Genomic DNA, 22,328 nt, shown 5'->3' with positions numbered 1-22,328 from the left:
TCAGTTTAATATCCCCAAGAGCACTTTTGGCTCTTGTAGAGAAATATGATGTGGTGATTTATTTGGAGGTTGGGAGGAGACAGAGTGGTGTGTGTGTGTGTGTGTGTGTTTGACAAATACCCATCTATCAGACATCTTTATTAAATTAGCTTCACAAGCATGAACAAACAGCCTAGACGTTGGCCGTGAGTGCAACAATCATACCTTATTTTCTTTTTTCTGTCATGAAAGAACAGTACCGATCACAGAATGGTGTTCAATACAGATATTTGTTGAATGAATGATTCTCAAGCAATATAGCTGTGTGTGTTTTAGCCCCTGGTCAGCAACCAACATGTTGCATATATTATCTTAATTGTGTATCAGAATGCTTAATAAAATTCAACCTCCCCCAGTTGTATTAAAACTGATAAAATAACAAGGAGAGAAAAGAAAGAGATTGATTCTTGGAAGAAAGAGAATGATTTGACTATAGCCACAACATAGGAGTGACTAAAAATCCAGGCATGAAGTAGCTCCTGCCACAGGTAAGATTTTGTCTCCCTGATGTGTCCTGTGCCTCATACACATTGCAATATATTGCCCTCAATCTCCTCTTGTTGACAGTTTCTACTGGACTCCTAGCCACTATCTAATTCTCTTTCTTCAATTTTTTTTTTTCTCATTGCTAGTGTCTACCAGAAGGATTGAGAGAGCTAACACAGTTCTCCCAGCCCCCAAGTTACTTTCTACATCAAGATAGCATCTTATGTACAAGTCCATGCAGCAGGTCCAGTGAGCTTAGCGTCCCGCAGCCTTCAGAGTTTTGTTGCCAGGGTCTCCCAGCAAGAGGGGAAGGCCCTTACTCCTTGGATTTTCCCAGTTCTTGGAAATGGCATCATCTTTCATGAAGATGCCCAAGCCAGGGACCTGAATCCCACCTTACCTTCTTTCTTCAGACCTAGTCAGCCACCGTGTTCTTCCTCTTGACCACTTTTCTAATCTTCCCCTCCTCTTGATCTACACGCTGCCCTCATTGGATCCCTCAACCTCTCTCATGTTAGCCAGACCTACAGTTTTATCCCCCGATTCTTGGCCTGTCCTGGAAGCCCTTCTGTCTGTAGCAGCCAGAAAGATGTATATAAATTCCAGAAGTGGCTCTAACCTTTTAAAAGCTCTGAAGCAGCCAGGCCCGGGCAAAGTCCAGACTGATCAGCATGGTGTGTAAGTAGGTTATTCCATTGTATGCCTTTTGTCCCAGTTTATTTATTTATTTTTTTGATTTTTACTTTTTTTTTTGAAGATGGAGTCTTGCTCTGCCACCCAGGCTGGAGTGCAGTGGCCTGATCTCCGCTCACTGCAGCCTCCGCTGCTGGGGTTCAAGTGATTTTCCTGTCTCAGCCTCCTGAGTAGCTGAGATTGTAGGTGCACGCAGCCACGCCTGGCTAATTTTTTGTATTTTAGTAGAGACAGGGTTTCACCGTTTTGCCCAGGCTGGTCTTGAACTCCTAATTTCAGGCAATCCTCCTGCCTTGGCCTCCCAAAGTGCTAGGATTACAAGCGTGAGCCACCACACACGGTCTCAGTTTATTTATTAGGAGCATCCCTTTTCACTCTTGGAAGTGTTCTGGTTTAGACGGTCAGTTATGTAGTCCCCTCAATATCAAGCTTTTCATTATCTGAATCTCCCACTTCTCCAGCTCTTCAGCACATCTGCTCAGCAGCTTATCTCCTGCTCCTTTTTCCCCGGGCTTCCTCCTCCCCCTGGAGCAGGGTGGCTATAACAGATCTTCCAGACGCAACATCCAGGAAGTCACATCCAGATAGGACAGTGTCTAAAGGATGGAAACAACGTTTTCTCTGTGTCTATTTCTTAGGAATGGGAATATCTTTCCCAGAAGTCTTCAGGAGACTTCCCTTCATGTCTAACTGACAAGGATTGAGTCACATATTCTTTCCCAAACAAGCCTCTGGCAAAAGGAAAGAATGGCCATGACTGATGTTTATCATCTGCGGTAGATGTGAGGAAATAGGTAGCAGCTGTGACTGTAACACCAATTTTTGTTTAATTTGCTTTGGGGCCTGTTGATTCCACTAGAAGGCAAACAAGATCACTGCGCGGGATCTGTGTTCACCCTTAGCCCCAAGCACAGTGCCTGCATCAGCGGGCACTTTTGTTGCCATTGTTGAACTTTTGGATGGAGGTAAGCTAGATGGTATCATGTAGTGGGGAGAACAGGGTCCTTGGAGCTAGATAGAAATAGGCTTGGTCCCCAGCTTAGCACTTGCTGCCTGTTTAGGATCTTGCTGGACTTCTGAAGTTCAAAATCTCTAAGCTTCAGATTTCTCATCTGTAGAATGAAGCAAAGACTACCCCTGAGAACACATGTAACACATATGAACCAGCCAAAACAGCCAAAGATATTTTTCCAGCTTTTCTTTTTTTTCTTTTCGAGACGGAGTTTCGCTTTGTCGCCCAGGTTGGAGTGCAGTGGTACGATCTTGGCTCACTGCAAGCTCCGCCTCCCGGGTTCACGCCATTCTCCTGCCTCAGCTTCCCCAGCAGCTGGGACTACAGGCGCCCGACACCACGCCCAACTAATTTTTTGTATTTTTAGTAGAGACTGGGTTTCACTGTTGTACCCAGGATGGTCTCGATCCCCTGACCTCGTGATCCGCCTTCCTCAGCCTCCCAAAGTGCTGGGATTATAGGCGTGAGCCACTGTGCCCGGCCTAGCTTCTTAACATTTCTATTTAATTCTAACAATATTTTTGAGTGAGGGTGTGGCAACGTTTGTATGTGTATGTGTGCACTTGTGAACAGGTGTATGCCATGTGTATGTAGGAATACCTGTAAGAAAAATGGAGGAAAATATTTTCTAAGGAAAACGTCATTCCTGCTATTGCTATCTGGAATTTATGAGGTCTTTGCTGACTATTTGACCTTTTGACCTGTCTTAATCTTTCTTTCTTTCTTTCTTTCTTTCTTTCTTTCTTTCTTTCTTTCTTTCAGCCGGAGTCTGGCTCTGTGGCCCAGGCTGGAGTACAGTGGCGCGATCTCGGCCCACTGCAAGCTCCGCCTCCCAGGTTCACGCCATTCTCCTGCCTCAGCCTCCCGAGTAGCTGGGACTACAGGCGCCCGTCACCGCGCCCGGCTAATTTTTTTGTACTTTTAGTAGAGACAGGGTTTCACCGTGGTCTGGATCTCCTGACCTTGTGATTCGCCCGCCTCGGCCTCCCAAAGTGCTTGGATTACAGGCGTGAGCCACCGTGCCCGTCAGACCTGTCTTAATCTTAAAAAGCCTGTCTTAATCTATTTTTTATTCCAGGAAACTGTTTCTGACATATGCTTTGTGGATTGTAATAGTACCTGGAGATGATCTTTGGACAAAGTTTTCACGGTCATATTATTTAGGGGAATTCAGTGTGGTGTGATTTCCCCCTTGACATTCACAGTGACATTAGCATATCAAAGGTTTAGAGAAGTCTCATAGAGAAATTTGTTTTCATTGTTTAACCCAGGTATCTCCAAATTTATTTTAACCCGGAGTCCTTTTTTTTCTGACAGCACCTAGGAAGATCTTTTGCAATACTCTTTGGGAAATTCTATTAGCCTAATTACTATTTCCTGGCCTTCAAGGTGACGTGCTTGAACTTGCCACCTTCGCCACTAGGGGGCAGCATTGGTTTACACAGGGTGAACGAACTTTCCATTCTAAACTAACGTTCTTTGGTGGGAAAGTGTTCATTTTGGTTTGTTTTGAAGAAGTCACTTCATACCTGTGAACTGGGGTTAAGCTAGTTAACCCCCAAAATTCCACCAATTCCAATATCCTATGGAAAAACCCTAAAACGACTAGTATAAATAAGATAGTTATTTCTGTTACTAAATATAGTTTTGTTAATTTTTTTAGTGATATTTAGGATTAAATGGCAAAGTATGGGTAAGTTGTAGATTACCCTAAGCCAAAGTACATTCTCCTGAGTGTGAATTATTTTCCATCCCTGGAGAGTTAGCTATGAGGCAAAAGGAAAGTCGGTATAGGTTTTCTATAATGAAAGAATGACCCTTGGGAATCAGTTGTTATAAGAAAAAGCCTCTTATCTTACTGCTGCTTGGATAATTAAGGAAAAGTCTTGATTTTAGAATTGAGGTCCCTGTCAAGGTTTTAATACAAAGCCTTTTTTTTTTCTGTTTGGTCATGACACCAGTTGTTAGTACTTCTGCTGCAGAAACAAAGATATTTGGGGGCAGCAAAACTCAGATCTGCCAGCTTTTCTGTTGAAGAGAAGTCTCACTTGTTTTAGTTAGGGATGGAGTTAGAACCACAAGATACCATGTTCTTAAGTTCCTTGTGATTCCTAGAATTGCCCTATCTTGCTGATCTCTTTCTGTCCAGATTTTGAATTCTCTTCCTATAGACTATGCCAAATGTCATTTTTAGTCCAAACTTAATTAATTTTAGTTTTCTTTATTTTGGGACCCAAGTGTATTAGTCGGGGCTATCTAGAGGGACGGAACTAATAGGATATACATATATATGCATATATGTATATATCCCCATAATAGATGTATATAGGGGAGTTTATTAAGTATTAATTACACAATCACGAGATCCCGTAATAGGTCATCCGCAGGCTGAGGAGCAAGGAGAGCCAGTCTGAATCCCAAACCTGAACAACTTGGAGTCCGATGTTTGAGGACAGGAAGCCTCCAGCACGGGAGAAAGATGTAGCCTGGGAGGCTTGGCCAGTCTAGTCTTTTCACATTTTTCTGCTTGCTTTATATTCTAGCTGTGCTGGCAGCTGATTAGATGGTGCCCACCCAGATGGAGGGTGGGTCTGCCTTCCCAGTCCATTGACTCAAATGTTAATCTCCTTTGGCAACACCCTCACAGACACACCCAGGATCAATACGTTGACTCCCTTAATCCAGTCAAGTTGACACCTAGTATTAACCATCACACCAATTTATACTTTATTTTGCTTGTATTTTTCAGACAGACCTGGATAAAGACACTGCCAAACGTTTTTACCAAAATTTGCTGGGACTTAAAAAAGTGTATTAGGGCTGCCATTCACCCTTAGTTCCCTGAAACATGATCACCTCCCTCCAGCATACTGATAGCTAGCATACTGCGGGTATGAGTGCTTGTAGTGAACTGCCATCTGAGTCCTTGGGGGCACCTTGTTTTATGGCCATTTTTAAAAAGAGTGTTATGGGTCTCAGTGTCTGTGTGAGTGTGTACTCCCCAAGGAAAATGAGAGGAAAATCCTCTAAGAAAACATATCATTCAAATATGAATTCTTATACCTCTTATGTAAAATTGTATCTGCTCTTTCATTTAATAATATCAAAATAATTACTACCATCACTATTATTCTGCTCATACAATCCTACTTGCTGGAGCTCCAGGGGAAGCCAGGAGGAAAGTAGGCTGAGGTCTCAGTGATGCAGGCAGATGCTTGCTCACTTTCTGTTGCTCTCTCCACAGCTGAATCAGTCACTTGGTTTGGCAATCCTAGCACTTGTCCTTTAGTTTTGAACCCTTGGTCTATGCTGTTTGCCTCATTTCTTCCACCTCACTATGAACAAATAGTCCTCAGAGTGTCAAAAAATTTTCCAGTTGTGAATTGCATTGACATCTTTATATGTAGCATGCATACATTTTGTGTATCACACATTTTTAAACTAAGATTTCTTTTTATTAATAATTTTGAGTTGAAAGGGTCCATGCAAGTATTCAGTTTGATTCTAACCAAAATGTGCTATGTGTATTTGGAGTCTTTGTACGTGTATTTATGTGTGTTTTCCTTTTACCAGGAAGGTTTTCTCATTGCCCAGTTTCATGCAACCAGTTCAATGGGATTACACTTGAGTAGTTCAAAACAATTTAACTAATTACATTAAATTTCATTTACAATTTTTAATGATGCCTATTATTAGGACATAGAGCAGCAACATATTCACAATAGTGGTGGAAAGGTGGAAAAGTTAGGGGATAGTTTGCATTATGCGTAATTATGTAAAACATTTTTTTCCTATAAATCTTAAGGGGGCCACACATGCCCCAAGCCACATTTGAGATGAGGACCATATAATAAAGACCTGTGTTTCGCATAGTCAGTGTAATTCAGTGCAATGCATCTTTATATAGGTTAGGTTGAGAAATCTCAGTTTGGTGAGGTATAAACATGGAATGGTTATCTTTTCTTACCCCCAATAACTGTGACCAACTTTGCTTAATATTACTTCAGTCTGATCTGGTAACTTCCATGCACTTCTGTTCTAAAAGTTTTATTGCCAGTAGATATTCATTTAACTGCATTTAGGTTATTATTACTTATGGTTCTTGTCCAGTTTACAGTCTTCCTTCCCCACCTGGTGGAACTTCTGTTCTACTGCAGTGGCCTCAGGCAGAAGAGGAGGACCTGGCTGCCCGCTCTCCCTTCTTGTGTCTTCAGTGCTTGAATGCCTGATCCAGTAGGTGTGGACGGAGGTGAGGGAATGAGTTGGTTCATGCAATTGTTCACACACCTCTGGCTCCTCCCCCCACCCCCTTTTTTTTTGCAATGGTTGCTTGCTATTCTGGCTGTCAATGGTGAGGTAGGGCTGCTGACATCTGTTTGGACTGGTGCCCTCTCCTTCCCTGGTACTCTTGGTGTGAGGGCAAAACACTTGCCCAAGAGTGATTTCCTCTGCCCTTCCTTCAAGGCTCATTTCACCTTGAGAGGAGCTGGTCCCTCCAGTGTTCCTGGTAACAACTTACCCAACCTTCCTCCCACAATGAGGATTGTGAGATCCTTCAGGGTGCTCTTCAGTAGCCTCCAGAACCTGGGGACCCTGAGTGAGAGGCTGAGTCTCTACCTCTGGGAGTTTCCAACTGCCTCTGCCTCTAGGTGAGAAATGGAATCTCTTCCCATTGAATGAGTTAAGGCAACAAGGCAAAAGCTCCTTCTTCCTCATGGGGGAGGAAATGGGAAAGGGATTATCTGTCCCCAGTACACCTCTGAATGAATGAATGAATGAATGAATGAATGTAATAAAAATGTTTCCTCAGAATTGAAGTATAAATTATCCCTTTTAACCATTTGTCACTAATTTGAATGTTAAAAATTTGTATTTGTAGGGTTGAAAGCATTTCTTAACTGAAAATGAGGGCAGGAGCCATCGGACACGTGTCATTCCCCATCTTCTTTGAGAGGAGAGTATGGGAAAAGAGTATCCTGGTCTTCATTCCTCATCCACATTCTGGTATGGAGAAAGCTATTTTACTTACCATGAGCCTCAATTTCTTTATCTGTAAAATGGCAGCAAGTATCTCCCTGATTTTCTATCTCAGAAGGTTTTGTGAATATTTAATGTAATGGTACAGGGTGGAGTTTCCAATCTTGGCACTATTGATGTTTTGTGCTTGTTAATTCTTTGTTTCAGAGGGCTGCTCCATGTATTACTGAATTTATGGTCCCTACCTATTAGACTCCAGTAGCAGCCCCCTCACCTCAGTTGTGACAACCAGAAATACCACTGGACAGTGCTAGATGTTTTTTGGGGGCAGGGGACACATTTGCTCCTAGCTGAGAACCACTGGTATAAGCACAGTGACTGTGCCTAGTCGAGAGCAAGCCATCCTAGAGCACCATGTGCCGCGTGAGGATTAAGGATTTAAACTGTTCTTTAGAATTTAATGAGTTATGCAAGAAAGGCTCCATGCAGCAGCGTTCTCTTTGATTGTGTTAAGTTGTACTAATCAGAGTATTACATCCATTGTATTGAAGAGGGAAAATGTATTAGACTAAATAAGAAGATAAAATCTAGGTGGTTAGAAGATTTTTAAATGTATAATTTGTGGCAATGCATGGACTATTTAAAACAGGATGTACTAAAATATTGATTTGAAAAGTGCAGACAGATCTGGGTCTGTCAGATGCATATGAAGACACAAGCAAGACAGCAAGGAGGAACATGCAGAATGTTCACTTCTATAGATGGCAGGAGTGAGGTGGGCTTGGAGCAGAGGGCGTGGAACCAAGTGGAACAGAGGTCTGGCTGAGGCTGGCTCCCTTCTGCCTTGTGACGGCCCCTTCCCCCTGTGATGGCGTGTACAGTGAAAGACCCACTTAGTAATGACAAAACCATTCACTCAGGACTCAGCCTTGAGGGAGAATTGTGATGACGACAGGCAAGGCTTGCATAGAAGAAGAAAGAACTTTTAGGAAAGAGCTTCTGCAGTTTACAAAGGGGTTCTCTAATTGTTGTATGCCTATTCCTGCTGGCCCAAGCATGGCTGGTGCAAATAAGTTAAGTTTTTGTGAATCAGTTCTGTCACCTATGGCCTACCTTCCTCTGCTGCTTTGCTTCATGGAAGAAAATCTTGGAAGTAGCAGATTTCTTGTGTTCTTTTCACTATAAAGTATTGTCTCCCCATTGAAGGCCAGAGGCTGGGCTAATGAAACTGACTCTCACATGTTTGATCTAAGCTTTTGGCTTCAGATAGGTGGTAGTGTGATGTAATGAAAGAGTGTGAGCAAGGAAATTGAGTAGAAGAGAGATCAAATGCTAGACTGCCATCTATTAGCAAGTTGCCACCACTCTTCCCTCAATTTCCTTATCTGTAAAATAGGGATAAAGAAAACTATTTTGCAGCATTGTTTTGAGGATCAGTTGGCATGCTGTGTGGAATATGTCAGGATGGGGGGAGGTATTGAAAAATAGGAGCTATTAGGAATTACTATTTTTAAACACAAGGAATTCTAAATCTGAATTAAATGAAATGTTTTCAAACTAAATGTACTTCAAATTTATATTTAATGAACTATAAATTAAATATGAATTAATCTTCATTGCAGGCCCTTTGTTATATTAGTAGGTTGGGGTCCTTTATCATTTCTGAGCTAAATAACCTTGTTTCATCAAAATATCCCAGGCTGGGTTACATCAAGTATGGATGCCAGATATGAAATAGGCCCCCAAGTTTATACTTCTGGAATTAAAGTTTGTTATTGGGCTGAAGATTTGAATTTATCCACCATACAGGCATGATTTCTTTGAGACCTATGGTGCAAGATGATTTTCCTAATAAAGTCAGTATAGATAAAAAGTGGTGATGATTTTATTCTACACTTCATTAGGTAGACAATAAGTTTAAATGCGTTAACAAAAAGCTATTGTTTTCTGATGACTTATGATACTACTTATTTTTAGTGTGATATTTGGATCCCTTGAATGGGAAACAAAATCTAATCGATTCTTTTACAATGTAGCCCAAGTCATAGAGGCCTACTTGAAACAATAACTTGTTAACAATGTTAGTACCTCTCATTTTACAGTGAAATCATTTTGATAGAGTTTGCTGTGCATTTGACAGCATGTTGGGAGATGATTAAAAGTTTTTTAAATCCTTTGATTCTAAAAGATAAGAGAGGGAAAAGATTGTCCATTATTCTTTCAACAGGATTCAAAAAATTTGATATGAGCAGGTTGAAAGTGGGAAGGTGAAAACTAAAATGGAGCTATCTGTAAATAAAGGAAAGGAGGAAAGGGCTTCCAAAGAGAGCACATGGGTGTGGTTAAAGAGCAGGTTTTCTTTACAGACCATGTTACAGTACATGTTTACAATCGCATTCCTATTCCTACCACTGCTGTATATCAAACTAAAACAAAGAGAATAGCTACGCCGTTTTGCCAGCAGGTGGCACCATGAGAATCTCCTAGAAGAAACAGGAAGACCCTGAAAGCAAGACTACTTACTGTTTTCCCAAGTCCAGTCATCAATATATATTCATATTGTTGATAACATCATAAACACATCCCTTAAAAAGCACTTTCAGAAGATTCATTCCTCCCCTCCTTTTTCATATATTAGCATTGTTCATTCAAGAAATATTATATTCCCGGAAAATAATAGGAAGTTTAAAATAAAATTGTAATTCAATTATGTTTGTTTGTCTTTCTCTGTATTGCTTAATATAGCCATTTGAGGAGCACATTTCCTTAGCAATAATGGAATATGTTATTATCAGGCTATGTTAAATGGTTAGAGAGGAAGAAACTTAGAAGGCACTCTATTTTCACACTCCTCGCCTGCCTTCCAGGGATTCCCCATGCCCAAATACCTCCCCAATGCTAAGCAACCTCTCAGACTCAGGGGGGACCCTGTGCCGGAGATAATGCACATTTCTGGCCTTTGAAAGCAACTCTAAGAAGGCTGGCTTTGTGAACTCGCCTTCGAAGCTTCCTGCACGTTCCATGTGATTTGGAGGAATTTGTTTTCCAGTGTTCCCATCTGGCTTTAGAGCAATATCTTTTGATCTGGTCTTATCAGCATGTGCCATTCCACTGTTATGAGCTGGGCTGGAACTAGGACCTTGTTCTATGGTGTTGGTGGAAACCTCTTGATTGTGGCATAGAACAGAGATGCCCTTACTGGAGTCTACGTCCTTAGGTGGATTCACAGAATCTTTCTCTTGGGCTTGTGGTTGCTCTTTCATGAAGCAGGCAGTTCTGTTATTTTGAGAGAGTGGCTGCTCTTTGCTCTTCATGGAGTCTTTGAGGCCAGGATCATGTGAAGGAGGCAGCTGGGACTTGCTTTTGTATGTGTCTTGGGTCATACGGGTTGCCAATGCTCTGAGAAAGGAGATAAAGAAAGATCTCTGAAAACCAATAAAGAAGCTCTTCTTTAGATCTTTCAACTTACTAGAATGTAGTCCTCTTCAGTATCAGCCAAGGTAATATAGGTGGGAATGGGGTGGAGGGTGAAACTGAATGGTAACAATGTAGGGAAAATGTCTCACTTAAGAAGGGGAACGGAGCATTTCTTCAGGAACAGTTTAAAGAGGTCAGTTGGGAAGAGGGACTTAATGTCATACCCATGAGTTTAGTAATCAAGTTCTTACCTCATTTTCTTAGCCTGTGGGGCTCTGTGCTTCTGCCCTCCTTGTGGTGAGAACATGAGAACATCATCTGGTCTCTTCTGAATTCCATTCCCCAAATAAGAGGAGAACTTTTTCTTCATGGTTTTTGCTTGAGTTAATTAAGAAGTGTTATGAGTTGGATTGTGTCCTTAAACTTTTTACTTTCAAGTCCTAACCCTCAGTACCTCAGAGCGGGACCTTATTTGGAGATAAGATCTTACAGAGATAACAAAATTAAAATGAGGTCATTAGGGTGGGTCCTGATCCTATATTACTGGTGTCCTTATAAGGAAAGGAACTTAGAACACACAGACACATACAGGGAGAGCACTAAGAGACACAGGGAGAAGACAACCATCTATAAGCCAAGGAGAGAGGCCTGCAAAGAGCCTTCCCTCACAGTTTTCAGAAGGAACCAACATGTCTGACATATTGATTTTGAATTTCCAGACTCTAGAATTGTAAGGCAATACATTTCTGTTGTTTAGGGCACCCAGTTTGTAGTTCTTTGTTATGGCAGCCCTAGAAAACCAACATAAGAAGAAGAAAAAGAATTCTGCAAACTGGGCTTTCAGAAAACCAATGTGTATAAACCTTGGTGTATATTACACATTAGGTTCATCTGGTGTGATAGATGGGAAAGGAAAAATTTAAAGCAGTTTTCCAGTGTTTACCTAGTATATGTTAAAGAGGATTTAGAAACACTAAGATCAGAGGTTTAAACTGGCTAAGCCCGTGGAGGTTTCCTTTGAACATTTTACTTGGCAACCACAATGTTTTCAAAAACAAAATGACTGGGTGTGAGTGGATTGTCTCCCTCACTGCAATTATGTGACCTCCTATCCAACTGTGAGTTTGCAACTGCCAGCCATGACTAAGTGGACTTTTCACTTGTTGAGTTGATGTTTTAGCATCTTGCAGACATAGCTGCTATGGAGAACTCAATTAGTTTTTAAGACATCTCATGAACTGGTCATTTAGAATTGAAAGTCTTGGACTAGTTTTGCTCATGGGAGAGAATTCTTTAAATCTACTGTTCTGTTAATAGGCACCAAGCAGAGGGAATATGACCAAATAGGGAACCTAGAATTCACATTGAACTCCTAATACTCTTTCATATGATCGCTTCTTTGTGAAGCGATCAGAACAAGGAAGAGTGTTTGTGAGCCTCTCCTCCTTTGTTTTCTCCTTGGGGTCTTTTGTAGGGGTCTCTTACATGTAAGAACTTCACCTATTCCATATAAACTGAGGGATTTTGAGCTACTTCTCCCAGTAAGGTCTGTCTTCTGAAGTTTAGACCTACAGGGACAATAGGTTGAGAAATGAACATATCTTTTCTTTGAAACTTGATGTTTCTCCAATGTTCTCTCTGTGAAGGTATGGTACTTCTACCCACCCAGTTACCAGATTTGACAAGCTCATTTGAGCACCCACTTTGTGCCAGGCAATATACTTTGGATTCTGGTTTTCTTTATCCTTGGACATATATTAAGTCTTAAAGCTCCAACAATTCTACTTTCTAAATATCTTGAGATGCTCATCTTCTCATTTTCTTCACCTGACCAATGCCCTAGTTTAGGCCTTGAAACCATGGCCTGAACTTTGTAATTCTATCAGGTCTACTCTGACTATAGCCTGAGGTCTATTTTACCTTAAACTTTGCACCCAGAATGATCTTTTTAACATTTGAGCATGTAATTTTCACCAGTCTCAAACCCTACAGGGTGAACTCTCAACTCTTTTGCTAGACCTGTGAAGTCATTCATGATTGGATTGGATTGGAGACATTGGCTACTTAGCGTTGTCTCTGAAAACTGCACCTACACGTTCTCCTCTTCCCCACTTCCATGTCACATGCCTGAAGTACTGAGCTATTTGAGGCAAGCAGTGCTCATTTATGTGCCTTTGTACATACTATTCCTTCTGCCGGGAGTGGCCCCATTCCATACGTCCTCCTGACAAACTTCCTACCCTTTCCCCATTCTCCTCCTCCTCTGAGATTCTGCTCACACACTGTGTCTTTTGGGAAATCTTAGCTAAAGCCCTTTGATAGACACAGGAACCTTTTTATGTTCCTGCCCCTACTTGCAAAGAACTCAATTAGCAGTTTTGATAATCATTTTTTATAAGCAGAACTACTCTCCAATTTAAATATGAGTACTTTGAGGGCAGAGACCATGGTTTTTCATATTTGCATTCCAGACTCTACCTGAGTAGCTGTTTTGCAAAAGTCTGGTCTGAAAAACACCTGTCCCAGAATAATCTGCCTTAGTATCATCTTAGTTAAAAATGTGGATTTTTAAGCCTAATTTCTAACCTGCTGACTCAAAGGACTGGCAATATGCATCTTAAATAATCCACTCACTGGCATAGAATTGAATCTCAATAACAATTTCATTTAAATGACATCATGGAAAACTATTGCCTAGCACAGTGCCTAAGAATATTGAGACTTAATACATATTGCTTCCTTCCTGTATCCCCAATTTTACTGTCAAGAAGTCCGAGGCTTAGAGAGAATATGACTTTCCAAAGGATATGGAGGCAGAAGCAACATGAATCAAAGTTTTTCTACCTCCTGATTCATACTGTTTCCAATCCAACTCTCTACTCAGCAAGGACAGCCACTTACTAGGGGCCACGGCCTTTGTACACCCTCCTGAGAGTAGCCATCTGATCTTCGGTGTCCTTTTTGAATAAGAGTGGGAATCAACCAAATGGCTTATAAGACCCTTTTCCAGTATGTGAGCTCAAATTCTAGGTTGGTTTAAGCATTTATTGCAGACAGGGAAATTGAAAGCAGAGGAGTTCAGTTAGTTGCTCAGAGTATCTTTCAACCCCAAAGCTGGAGGTTAGAAAGAATTCCCAGGCTCGACATTTGGCTATTACTCTTGGCATTTATGTCATGTATAAGCTCTGTTGACCTGAAATATTTTATATCATTTATAGCACTGTCCTTCCTCTTGAACATGCTCTGTCCATTTCAGGACTCCTGAGTTTCTGGCACTTGCCTTCAGTAAGAAAGGATGTAGTCTTCAAGAGCCAAGATATTTCTTTCCTGTGCTGAATTTTTAAGTAATATTAAAATCTAATATTTTAATGAGGAACAAAGGAAAGTTTCTACAGACTGTACAACTGCGACAATTTTCAACAAAAACAGTAGAAGGGTTTCAATTGTGTAACAATTTTTAATTGATAAGAGTGTGCACTTATATAGCACTTACTTTATCCAAGTGCTCACTGAATCCTCAAATAACTTCATAAGGTAGGAAATACTTTTATTTGACATTGGAGGAAGCTGAGGTACTAATTCCAGAGACATTTTTCTTTCCTTTCTTTTTAAACTTTCATAAAGTGGGCTAGGACAGCGACTTGCACATTAGTAACTGCTCAATAAATTGTTGTTAGATCCAAAAGAGAAAGATTGGATATCAAAAAATCGGTGAAGCCAAATCAGCCCAGATAATGAAAGAAAATAAAAATGAAAAATAAAATTTAAAAGTAGAAAACAATGGATTTAAGCAAGAAAGAGCTAACTTGAAAGATGGCAGTGACTGCAAGCCTGAGAAATGTTAGCTCAAGAAGGCTTACCAGTAGGCTGCTGGGGGAGCTATGCAATCGACGGGGGGGGACAAGGAAGGCTAGACAGCCTAAAATCCAGGCTCTGATCAGAAGCTCTTGCTGTCTTGGCACTCAGGGCTCTGAAAGGGCCTCAGCGGAGTGATGGGCCACTGCCCTGCTGTGCCTCTGGGGCATCATCCTCTCCAGTCCTGAAACTCTTACCTTGCTGCAACTTCTGCAGTTCTTTTTGGAGCTGCCTCTGCTCCCAGGTCAGCAATTTCACATGGTAGAGGCAGATATCCTCCAGTTTCTGCAGCCTTTGGTCCAGTCTGGCTTCAGCCAGCTTGACATTCTTCCTCTCCAAATCAAAGTGCCTATACAATTGTTCCCTGACCATGTGCCTCTCCATCTTCTTTATGGTCTAGAGACAATAAGGCATCACAACTAACCTGATCAATGGAAGACTGAGATACTGACCCCTGGCTTTTAATCGGAGATCAGTGGTTGAACCTGTGTATTTCTGAAACCACAGGTGCCTAGTCAGATGAAATCACACTATTGTTAAATGAGTTTCCAGAGTAACACAGAAGGATTGAGGGTAGTCATTCCTCTGAGCCTCAGCCTCCTTGTCAATAAAAGTGATGCAATACAATAGGCTCCCCCAACACAGCTCCCAGTCACATTTGTGTGACGATCAAGTGAGATGGGTAAGAACAACTCTTTGGGAAAAAAAAGGCAGCCTACATATATAAGGCATTATTGACCCAATAAAAAAGCCTCTTTTACTGTTCTTAAAGGCTCCCAAAGAGGCTGCTCAGAGGTCTGGAGAGGATTTTGGAACTTAGGACGTGGCCATTCCTTCCCGCACCCTGCCAGTTCATTAATTCACACATGCATAGGTTCATTCAGCCTATAATACTACTGTATGCCAGGTGCTATGCTAAAAGCTAAGAGTAATGGTGAATGAGACACAGTTCCTACTCTCAAGGGGCTTTCTCGAAAAGCGGAAGATTGGGGTATCCTGATTATAAAGTAGAACAGCATCTACGATGAGTAGTCTGGGCAACACCAGGGAAGCTGCTTAGATTGGGCAAAAGCTCCTCTTCTCATCCTCACCCATCTTCTCAGACTTTAGATGCTCTCCTTCCTCCATGTACCCTGATGTCTAAGCCCACACCTGCTTCTTTCTCCTCTAAATAGCACTAAGTAGGGACACATTTGTCTCTCGTTTGAGTCTCTCTAACACTTTTCTCAGAGCTCAGACCACAACATGTGCTCAGGATATAAACAGATTGCTGTCAATAAAAGTTTTGGTGATTATAATACAGAAAAAAAGCTTAACATCAAAAAGGAGGAAAAGGTCAGGACAGAGGAAAGAAATACATTTTAAGGTACTTGTTTTAGAGTCTAAAGCATAGACTAAACTTTTGTTAAAGAACAGGGCCAGTAGAACTTACCTCCAAATCCAGGGTTTTCACCATCAGACTATGTCTTGTTTCTTTTGCTATGTTAGGCTGAGTCTGGATTAATGAGCTTATTTTTCTTCAGTAAACTTAGGAGTCTGGTGTTTAGAGAAAGGACAGAGGGAGACCCGTTGGAGAGGGCTGTGAGGAGAATGTTAAATACACTTGAAAGCTCTCTTCATCCCTCCCTACCTCCCCTGGTCAAGAATGCTAGCTCCTTGGGCCATGGCACTAATCCCTGCTGGAGAGGCCAGAGCTCTAAATAGCTCTGTCGGTAAAAGAAGCCTGCCAGCTCTAGCCTGTCCCAAGAGGGGTCCACAGCGCTCCTTCTGGGCTGTGTCCATGGGAGCCAGGAATGAAAGCAAGGAGTGTCTGTGTTCTCAACTCTCTCTCCCCCACCCTTTCCTCCTTTCCCTCCTTTTCTTTTTTTCTCTCTTTGCCATACCTCCCTTCCCTAACCTTCATTCCTACTTCTTGAAAACCAGGTCAGCCTCAAAAGAAAGCACCCTGTTTTTTCTGTCATGACTGTGCACACTTCGTGCAGGAGAGAAGTTAATTTATTTTGTATTATTGCACACCGTAGTGACCTTCTCCAGGCCTCTCCACGTCCTCAGAGCACTTTGGTGCTTATCAAGATTTTCAAAGTGGTGAAAGCAGCACTAAGCAAAGTAAAATTAAAATCAACTTTTGTGTGCATATGTTGAACAGCTACAGTAGAAGGCTGAGCAGAGCCATTGTTTATATGACAAGATATTGAGTGGGATTTTTACTGTTGCCTTGGAGCTCCATCTGAAAATAAGAGGCACTGATATTCCACAGTCTAAATAGAGCTGCCAACACTGGGGCCTGGTAATCCCCCCAGAGTTTACTGACATGCAGGCAGCTAAACAGGACCTACTAACCACAATCATTGCCCAGCAAATAAGTAATTATAAGGAGATTACAGGGGATAGCAGGGAGGAAGAACATGCTACTCTCACAGTGGGAGGTAGTTCCTTTCCCATCCTTTCTCATGAGGTAATTCCCTCACCTCCAGAATTTAAATGAATGAAGTGGGATTCCAGGAAAATTTTCTGGGAGAATGAGATGCTACACAGGGTGAGACCGGGATTGGGATCGTACCCCCAGCTAGAGGATTGTTGACTGCAGAACAATAGAGCAGTCCCCATTCCATCCCTTTGTTGCCACTATAGCTGATGATAGTGAGGGATTTCTTAGAAAAGCTTGGTTCCTGCATGTCATGTTGAGAGGGAACTGAAGAGGAAAGGCTTGCAGAATTAATCTATGGCTGAAGGGCAAGAAGGAGCCTTAGTATGGAGTGCCTAGGAAAAGAATGGTGGCCAAAGCCATCCTAGTTACTCTCAGCCCTCTGAGAATGTCAGAGAGGACCTGGGTCCATGGGAGGGAGCAGAGGGATTATATGAGGTGACGGAAACCATGGCATAGTCATCACTTTGCTCTTCTTGGAAGGCAGTGCTTCATCCGGAGGGGAAATGGAATCACAGGCAGGGCCAGAAGGAGGCAGAGACAGAAGGGATCTGAGTGAAGATGAACTCCCTCATAAAACCACACATCTCAAAGCAGAGGACATGAAAACACAAAGAATAGACAGAAAAATCTATCTATGGGAACGTGGGAACACAATAATAGATAGGAAAATGCCAGTCATGCCTGCATCACAAATGTGGCAGTTATATAGGAAGATCTCTGCCTCCTCCATTCTCTCCTAGCCCATGACCTTAAAATGGTTAGTGTTGAAAAGACAAGGGAGAGTAAGTATACAAAAAGATCATGCCTTTTCCACTCCAAGGCTTGGAGAAGGAAGAATGATACAGCAGATAATCCTCCTTTCCCATCTCCAAACATCCTGGAGTCCAGTGAAGAGGGTTTTAAATTAGTGTGAAATTGGAGCTTCAAAGCAGAATGGATTTTTTTTAAACAAAATATCAAGGAATGTGTAGAATCTGCCCAGGATATCATTAAGGAACAAGAAAGAAAATCAGCAAAGATAGTGATTGGAAGTGTAAAACTATCATTCTCAGATTATGTCCTTGCTTCCACTACCAGAGAAAGAAGTAGTTCAAACTGTTCAGTAAAGTGGTTTTGATTAAAATAAAATTTTACAGAATAGATTTTTAATGCACGTTCATGTAGTTTTCTATGATTTTCTCTGTTTTACATGGAGTCACATCCTTTTGTAGTCAAAACATATCTGGAATCAAATAATCTGCCATTTATAGAATATGTGACTTTAGTCATTAATCCTGTCCTATCCTTTGGTTTCTTTATTTGTAAAATAGGTTAAAAGTATCTTTATCATAGGTTTTCTGATAGAATTGAATGAAATGATGAATTTAAAGTAATTCGTGTATAGTAGATGTCCAATAAAAGTTAGCTCCTGATTTTCAGCAAAGATGGAGTAATGGGAACTAGATTTACTTTTCTACATGAAACAATTTAAAAAGCAGAAAAAAGTCATGAAATTAAAAAAAATTGGATATCAGTCAGAACAGATGGTGATCCCTGAGAGAGTGGAAACAAACCAGGGAATCCTTATTATTGCTACAGCTTACTGACTAGAAAGGGTTTCCAGACCACAGCACAAGAATTGAGCAACCAGGCAGGGGTTCCTGACTTGAGGAGACAGAGGTATAAGTTCAGAGAGACCCAGGTATCCAGAATTAGCAGGGTAGAGCAGTAGATCCAAGAAGCTCAATGAGGCCAGGCGCAGTGACTCGCCTGTAATCCCAGCCCTTTGGGAGGCCAAGGCAGGTGGATCACAAGGTCAGGAGTTTGAGACCAGCCTGGCCAACATGGTGAAACCCCGTCTCTATTAAAAAGACAAAAATTAGCTGGTTGTAATGGTGGCCGCCTGTAATCCCAGCTACATGGGAGGCTGAGGCCAGAGAATTGTTTGAACCTGGGAGATGGAGGTTGCAGGGAGCCAAGATCACACCATTGCACTCTTGGGTGACTGGGTGAGACTCCATCTCAAAAAAAAAAAAAAAAAAAAAAAAAAAAAAGAAGCTCAATGAATCTCAAGCAAAAGATATATGAATTAAACTACTCCAAGGTATATAAAATAAAATTATTTTAAAAAGTAATAAAGAGATACCCTTAAAAACAGCCAAATTTAAAAAGATACATTATATACAGAGGAACACAAATAATTACACAGACTTCCTACCAAAAATGATGAAAACCAGAAGACAGTGGAGCAAAACTTTTAAAGTTCTGAAAGAAAAAATCAACCTAGAATTCTATACTCAACAAAAATATCTTCAAGAGCAAAGGAAAATTGAATAATTTTTCAGTCACACAGAAGCCTAAATAATTCTTCAACAACAGACCTACAGTTCAAGAAACGTTAAAAGTAATTTTTCAAGCAAAAGAAAAATTCTACCTGATGGAAATCCAAATCTACACAAAGAAATAAAGAGCACCAGAAATAGTAAATCCATGAGCAAGTATAAAGACTATTTTTCTTATTATATAAATCTCTTTAAAATGTAATTAACTGTTCAAAGAAAAACAAAAAATGTAGTGTGAGATGTATAGCATGTAAACATGTAAACAGCATGGGAACAGTAGTACAAAATTCACGTGAGAATAAATGGAAGTTTACTGTTACAAGGTTCTTATATTTGCAGCATTATCATATGACTTGAAGGTAGACTGTAATGAGTTAAAACTGTGTATTCTACACTCTAAAGCAACCACTAAAATGATATAACAAATAATGATAATAAATCAACAACTAAGGTAACATTGAATTATGAAAAATGCTAAACTTGAAATAAAGCAGAAAAAGGAAAGAGGAAATAAAAGAACTATGAATAAACAAGAAATAAATGGCAAGATGATAGATTTTAAACCCAAATATATTAAGAACCATAATAAATATAAATGGTCTCGGCCGGGCGCGGTGGCTCAAGCCTGTAATCCCAGCACTTTGGGAGGCCGAGACGGGCGGATCACGAGGTCAGGAAATCGAGACCATCCTGGCTAATACGGTGAAACCCCGTCTCTACTAAAAAATACAAAAAACTAGCCGGGCGACGAGGCGGGCGCCTGTAGTCCCAGCTACTCGGGAGGCTGAGACAGGAGAATGGCGTGAACCCGGGAGGCGGAGCTTGCAGTGAGCTGAGAGCCGGCCACTGCACTCCAGCCTGGGCGGCAGAGCAAGACTCCGTCTCAAAATAAATAAATAAATAAATAAATAAATAAATAAATAAATAAATAAATATAAATGGTCTCAATGCCCCATTAAAAGGCAGAAATTTTCAGATCAAATAAAACAACAAGGCCACACTATATCATGCTGACAAAGAAACAAATCGAAAACACTTTTGTAAAGTATGAAGAAATGAATAGGTTAAGAGTAAATGAATAGAAAAAGATATACCATGATCACACTAAATAAAAGAAATTAGAGACAGCTATATTTATCCCAAATAAAATAGTATTCAGAGTCAATAATTTAATAGGGATAAAGAGGGTAATTTCTTAATAATAAAGGGATTCATTCATCCACAATAAAATCCACAATATTTTGCACCTAATATGGGAAGCAAAAACGAATAGAATTACATGGAGGAATCAACAAACCCACAGCTATTGTCAGTGGCTCCAACATCCTTTTCTCAACAAGTTATTGAAAAAGTATAGAGAAAATTAGTAAGGCTAAAGGAAATTGAAACAACTCTGTCAACCAACTTGATCTAATTAACATTTATAGAATGTTAATTATACCCAACAACAAAATACTCATTCTTTTCCAGTGCATAATGAACATTTATCAAGATAGACCACAGGTGGGCCATGAAACAAGTTTTAATACATGTGAAAAATTAAAATAACAATGTATTCTGTTTTGCGTTGCTACAATGAAATATCTAAGGCTAAGTGATTTATAAGAACTGAAATTTGGCCGGGCGCGGTGGCTCAAGCCTGTAATCCCAGCACTTTGGGAGGCCGAGACGGGCGGATCACGAGGTCAGGAGATCGAGACCATCCTGGCTAATACGGTGAAACCCCGTCTCTACTAAAAAATACAAAAAACTAGCCGGGCGACGAGGCGGGCGCCTGTAGTCCCAGCTACTCGGGAGGCTGAGACAGGAGAATGGCGTGAACCCGGGAGGCGGAGCTTGCAGTGAGCTGAGAGCCGGCCACTGCACTCCAGCCTGGGCAGCAGAGCAAGACTCCGTCTCAAAAAAAAAAAAACTGAAATTTATTTCGTCAGTAACACAGAGTTGATGTGATGTTTAAAAATCAACATGATTTAACCATATTAACAGAATATAGACAAGAACCATAAAATCATCTGAATTAAAAATCATTTCACAAGATCCAATATCAATTTCATCAAACTAGGAAGAGAAGGAAATATCTTCAACCTGATAATTAGCATCTATAATAAACCCACAGTAAACATTATACTTAATGGGAAAATACCCCCAAAGAATGAGAACAAGGCATAGATGTTTGCTCTTACCATTTCTATTTACTATTGTACTAGAGGACTTAGCTACTTCAGTGAGGCAAGAAAAAGACATGCAGACTGGAAAGGAAAGTACAACTGTCTTTACTCACAGATGACATAATTTTCTGTGGAGAAAATAGTAAGGCATTTACATCTTGTGTGATTTTAGCATGTATCAGTATACAAAATATGTTTACATATATTAACAAAAATATTGTAAATTAAAAATGTCGTAATGAATCCAAAATATTTAGAAATACATTTCATAAAATATAGAACTACAAAATGTTTTATAGAGAGATTAAAGAAGACCTAAATAGACCGGGCACGGTGGCTCACGCCTGTAATCCCAGCACTTTGGGAAGTCGAGGCAGCTAGATCACCTGAGTTAAGAGTTCGAGAGCAGCCTGGCCAACATGGTGAAACCCTGTCTCCACTAAAAATACAAAAATTATCTGGGCATGGTGGCAGGAACCGGTAATCTCAGCTACCTGGGAGGCTGAGGCAGGAGAATCACTCAAACCCAGGAGGCAGAGGTTGCAGTGAGCCAAGATCGCACCATTGCATTCCAGCCTGGGCAACAAGAGTGAGACTCTGCCTCAAAAAAAAAAAAAAAAAAAAAGTAAATAAATGAGGAGATAGTTCATGTTTATGGGCTAGAATCCTAAGTATTTTAGACTGCCAATTCTTCTAAAAATTATCTGTAGATTTAATCATAATCAAAACCCTAGCAGACTTTTTTGTTTATTTTTTCTGGCAAATAAAGGTGACTCTAAAATTCAAATGGTAATACAAATGACTTAGAGTTGTCAAAATAATTTTGAAAAGAATGAACAAATTATATTGGACTTAATATTACCTGATTTCAAGACTTATTCTACAGCTATAGTCAATAAGATTGTGTAGTGTTGGTATAAAGGTGAACATGT

The 22,328-nt window shown here is 40.6% G+C and overlaps 1 protein-coding gene across 1 annotated transcript; it reads right to left on the bottom strand.

Moving 5' to 3' along the window:
• Positions 1–10,050: 10,050 nt before the first annotated feature.
• LOC115895972 (coiled-coil domain-containing protein 190) lies at positions 10,051–14,863 on the bottom strand. Its single transcript, XM_030926484.1, has 3 exons — positions 14,677–14,863; positions 10,876–11,002; positions 10,051–10,606 (listed from the first exon to the last, which is right to left on the bottom strand). Exons 1-3 carry the CDS (start codon positions 14,861–14,863, stop codon positions 10,051–10,053), a joined length of 870 nt encoding a protein of 289 aa, XP_030782344.1.
• Between the last annotated feature and the right edge of the window lie 7,465 nt (positions 14,864–22,328).

The sequence above is a fragment of the Rhinopithecus roxellana genome, unplaced genomic scaffold (assembly GCF_007565055.1).
Source record: "Rhinopithecus roxellana isolate Shanxi Qingling unplaced genomic scaffold, ASM756505v1 contig4066, whole genome shotgun sequence".
In the NCBI taxonomy this organism is placed as follows: Eukaryota; Metazoa; Chordata; class Mammalia; order Primates; family Cercopithecidae; genus Rhinopithecus; species Rhinopithecus roxellana.
The sequence above is the reverse complement of the archived record's forward strand: the minus strand, read 5'-3'. Positions and strand labels throughout refer to the sequence as shown.